The sequence below is a fragment of the Buceros rhinoceros genome, unplaced genomic scaffold (genome assembly GCF_000710305.1).
Source record: "Buceros rhinoceros silvestris isolate BGI_N320 unplaced genomic scaffold, ASM71030v1 scaffold22907, whole genome shotgun sequence".
Classification (NCBI taxonomy): domain Eukaryota; kingdom Metazoa; phylum Chordata; class Aves; order Bucerotiformes; family Bucerotidae; genus Buceros; species Buceros rhinoceros.
This window is the reverse complement of record NW_010424272.1, coordinates 3,869-8,850: the sequence shown is the minus strand read 5'-3', so window position 1 is coordinate 8,850 and position 4,982 is coordinate 3,869. Positions and strand designations below refer to the sequence as shown.

The following is a 4,982-nucleotide window of genomic DNA, read 5'->3' as shown; positions in this document are numbered from 1 at the left end:
GCGGGATTCGTGGGTGAAGTTTCCTCGGCCTTGCTCTCCGCGTCGCGTTCGCCTGCCTGGTGCACGCACCACCCGAAAGACACGCCGAAACGTCTTCACGCGCTTCGCACAGAGCCAAGCTGCCCTGTCTCTCTGTGCCTTCTCTTACAAACCGGCCCACTGGACACGGGGGTTTAGCTGCCTTCCTCTGCCCTTGGCTAAACAAATGCCAAACCTTCTGAAATCTGAATTACTCGAGATCTTTACTGATGAGATGGCGTCCAAGAGGAGGATAGTTCAAACATTAATTCCTCGCATTCCAGTGTATTAGGGCTTTACTCTGTGACTTGCCGAGCACCAGAAAAGGGACTTTGCAGATCCAATTCCCTTCCCCCAGCTCAACAGCCACCCACCTACCCACTCCCTCCACCCAAACTTTAAAAATTAAAAAAAAAAAAAAAAAAAAAAAAAAGAAAGGAGGGAGAGAAAAAGAAAGGAATGCACATCTGGGCTAAATATTTGTTAGAAAGTATTCCCAGGATAGTGGGAGTTCTGGTGCCAGAGAGGAATTCCTGCGGGTTTGATCCATTGCATTATGTACTTGTTCCAAAAGCTGTTTTCAGTAAAATAGATGAGTAAGAAGTCTTAAAAAAAAAAAAAAAAAAAAAAAAAGAAAGGAGGGAGAGAAAAAGAAAGGAATGCACATCTGGGCTAAATATTTGTTAGAAAGTATTCCCAGGATAGTGGGAGTTCTGGTGCCAGAGAGGAATTCCTGCGGGTTTGATCCATTGCATTATGTACTTGTTCCAAAAGCTGTTTTCAGTAAAATAGATGAGTAAGAAGTCTTAGCCAAGAACAGAATGTCTTTTTTGGCAACTAAAAGAAGATAGGATTATTTTATTTCAGGTTATGTAAGTACTTGTTCCAAAAGCTGTTTTCAGTAAAATAGATGAGTAAGAAGTCTTAGCCAAGAACAGAATGTCTTTTTTGGCAACTAAAAGAAGATAGGATTATTTTATTTCAGGTTATGTAAAAAAAAAAAAAAAAAAAAGGAGAGAGAGAGAGAAGGTGGTAGAACCCTGCGCTCGGTGGTGCCTGCAGAGATTTGCAATGGCAAGCACAGATACATAGGTATATGTTTTATTTTTTCTTTAAGCTGCTGTGCACATTTTTGTGACTTCTTTGTAAGACATCAGTGTGGATTTAAGTTTACTTTCCGAGTTGCTGCAGTGAAAATATCCTCGCTGTGTCTGCACTGGCCTTTGGGCTTTTTCGGCTGAGTGGCCAGCAGTTTTGGTGACATGGCTTGCAAAGCACCATCCAAATCGCTGGCGTGACTTGTGCTGCAAGGGCCAGGGCGAGGGGGGGAGGAGGGGCTCGCCTTTGCCTTGGCAGCGAGCCCCCCATCTGGAGGAGGTTCCTGGGGCAGATACAAGCTGACAGCGGTGGGTGCAGCCCTGCTCATCACGCAGCGCCCCTGAGAAGGATTTGAAAACTTCACCTGGAAACCATCGCAGCCATAAATCGGGGAAGAGGGGGAAGGTGTTATGGGGGGAAAATTAATGTGTTTTGGCTGGTGGGCAACAGGTTCATCAGCTTTTTCCCATTAATTTAGAATCATGTTTGCATGACACCTACTTTGCATTAACAAAACAATAGGTGTTTGGAATCAGACAGCATGCCAAAGGTGTGGGGTTTTCTGTGCGTTCGGCAGGTTCTGATAGATGGGAGATGCAGACGCCTCCCTTCATCCTGCTGCCAGACGTGGCTAATCAGCGATGATAGTATGTAAAAACAAATAACTAAAAATGCAGCATCTTCTCCGCAGCTTGCCTGGGCTCTGCCTTGGTGCTCATGTTCACCCGGTCAGCTCACCTGAGGAAAACGCGGTGGTTTTTCTTGCTGTGTGGCTTGAGGGGAAGCACCAGCAGCTCGTGACAGGCACGGTTGGGTTTGCAGCTGACCTGAGCGTGAGGGCTGCACCTCACTTGGCTGGCAGTCCTACAGACCACGTAAAGCCCAGTAGAAATAGGTGCTGTGTGGGGTAGGGTGTTTTTTGGTCCAGACCTGGGAGTTATCCCTGTTTCTACAGTGTGGCCTTGGGTGCTCCACCACCCTCTGGTGTCTCCTGCAAGGCTTGGATGTGGTCAACATGGCATCTCAGAGGGCATTTGGTGTAGGACGTGTGTCCTACAGGCTTTTTGGGGAGCTGGTTTTCCCATCCCTTGGCTAGACAGTGGCATCCTTCACTGGCAATGTTGGAGGTGTCCTTTGGAGCAGCGAGCAATTGCTCTGCCACACGAACTGATGCTCTTTCAAGCCATGTGTGGGATTTTTTGCAGAGTTTTTGGCTTCTCCAAGTGGACGATGGAGTCACCTGGGATGAGCAAACCTTTGGCTGCAGGCCAGGCTTTCATTCAGATCCATCGATTTGGAGGGTTTATTTGCTTCTGGTTGTTTCTTAAAGCAAACATGAGACAGAGCAGAAGGCACAGGAGAAAAAAGAGTTTGTAAATGCATCCAGGTATCTGGTTTGGGTGTTGTGGCTGACTGCCAGCTTTGCTTTGCCGAGATGCAGGTGGGAAAGGGGTTAATCCAGGTGTCAGGTAGGACGTGTGCTGCTGGGGCTGGTAGGTCGCCAAATCCACCTTCTCCCTGTCTGTTTTGGGTTAAGGCCAAAAACCAACCACCCCTCTGTGGAAAAACCACCTGCTGCTCTGGGGCTGTGAGGAGGAGGAGGGATGGAGCCACTCGCCTCTCCCCAGCACCCATAGGTGCGCATTGAGTCAATGATTAACTTCTTCAGGCCAAGGAACTGCTTCATCCAGGGATTTTTGTGACCCTTTAGGTCATCTCCCAGGAAGCTGTTGGTAAACATAATTAATGGGGGCTGGCACAAGGTTCTGGGGGCACCGCGTGTGTGCTCCGGTCCTGCTCTGTGCTCCCACGCGACGTCCTTGAGATACTGAGCATCCAGCGTTAGGAGGATTTGCAGCCCGTGTGGTTCCTGTGCCACTCGCTCAGGCTATCAGGAGGGTGGGTTTAGTGGTTTCTTTTTTTCTTTTTCAGAGACTTACATTAACTTCAGACATACAAAAGAGGGTGAGAAAGTGCTATGATTACCAAGAACAAATTTGGCTGGTAGAGGAGCTTCAGCTGGTGGGAGAGGATAAGGACCGGGACTGGGTGTCTGGCACCCCTGTATCTGTGCCATCACCGTCCCATGGCTGAATGTCCTGGTGTCATCAAAGCATTACGGATGCTTTAGATTTTGTGTGTTACCCTGGGTTTACTGAACCCCACAACGCTGAGGTATTTCCCTCTCCTTGCTGGAGGGGGTTTGTGGGCTGCGTCTTTCCCACTGTGGTTTGTGCCTTACAGCCCGGCAGGATGGGGTCAAAGCCAGTCGCTCCTGCAGCAGCAGCCCAGTTCTCAGCTTTGGGCATGACTCACGGGATTCGAACCAAGGCGGCAGCGCCTTCTGCAGAAGCAGGGGCATCTGGTGCGTCTTGCCAGCTTCTGAAAGGAGAAACGATCTGTTGTCTGTGTGAGAGCAGCCTGGCCTAGGTGGGCTCTGATGTCCATTAGCTTATCGTAGGCAAAGTGTGTGGCTTTTGGGCAATTTCACGAGGCAGAAACCCCACAAACTTTACAAAAGCAAAGATTAAAAGATGCTACAAAGTTATTTTGATTTTTCTTCTTTAAGATGAGCAGGGAAAAAGCATGCAGGAAACTTAGGAATCCAGGCAAGTACTGGAGGAGTAATACTGGAGCAAGAGCTCCTTTGTTTTTAATTAGCTGCGTTGTGTTTAATTGCTACTATGCTTGATGCATAGCCCAGCCTAAACAAGAATAGCTTATTGAATGGGGGACTGACTCTGAAAGGCACCATGAGGAGAAGGGCTGTTCTTCACAGTTGATATATTTGTATTTCAGTGCTTCATTTAATAAGTCTGTTTCCCCAGGGGGCTGTAGCAAGTAAATCATGCCAACAGATTGTTCTCTGCAAACCGGCTGTATTATTTCTGTAATTAGCTAGACGATAAAGCGGTAACTGTGTGGAAGGCGATCTGGGTAAGGAGTTAACGTACAAGAACTAGTAAGCAAAATGTAACACTTATTGTTTGATAACGTTGGTGTCGATCGCATTGGTTCCAGGCAGTTCGTTGTCTGACAGTCAGTTTTTCTGCAGCACTGTAAAATGGGAGAGAAATCCAACAGGCGTTCACAGCGAGGGTATAGGGTGTGGGTTTTGGGGGGAGCACTTCTTGGGATGGCCGGGTGGACCTGGACCTGATCCAAGCCTGGATTTGGCCACCTACCAGCCCCAGCAGCACATGTCCTACCTGACACCTGGATTAACCCCTTTCCCACCTGCATCTCAGCAAAGCCTTGGTGCAGGTTAAAGCCATCCTGCTCATCCCCAGAAACTGCCAGTATTTCCCTCGCTTTATTTTGCTTTTCTCCTTTGTTTTCCAGTTATATGAAAAATACGGCGTCACCATGAGCGGAGTATTGAAAAGGAAGTATGAAGAGCTGGGGGATGATACTACCTACTGCTCCTCCTCTTCCTGCTCCCCTGTCTCCTCCTCAGCATCCTCAGGCTGGGAGTCAGATGAGGAGAGCTCCCATGGAGAGCCCAAGCCCAGCTCTGTGTTATTGCCCAGCTTCACCCGTGAGTATCTCCGGCAGCCCCTTTCCCCGGGACCACACACACCTCTGCATGGGTCTTTTGTAGCCTGGTTGTGGGTCATCACCGTGCAGAAACCTCTTGGAACACACCTTTACAGATGGAAGCGGCTGTAACACCGGCTCCCTGTCATTATACCAATCTATCTGGCTTTTATAAGCAGCCAGCATCCTCAGGATGGTCTTCCTCAGCCCTTCCTCCCAGCAGTTATCACTCCTTTACAATGTTTTTGCTGGAGTCCAAATTTCCCAGATTAGAAACCCAAGGACTTGGGTCGCAGATTCATGCAGGTGCCTCCAAGCCAGCGCTGCTG

General features: G+C 48.6%; 1 protein-coding gene across 1 annotated transcript in view; it reads left to right on the top strand.

The window, feature by feature from the left end:
• Positions 1 to 4,482: 4,482 nt before the first annotated feature.
• The window catches only part of LOC104497488 (cysteine/serine-rich nuclear protein 3-like), a gene marked incomplete at its 3' end in the record, with an annotated part of 3,651 nt that continues 3,151 nt past the window's right edge, over positions 4,483 to 4,982 (top strand). The window contains exon 1 of the mRNA XM_010140745.1: positions 4,483 to 4,654. Coding sequence (XP_010139047.1) covers positions 4,483 to 4,654 — 172 coding nt within the window. The remainder of the gene's footprint in view (positions 4,655 to 4,982) is intronic.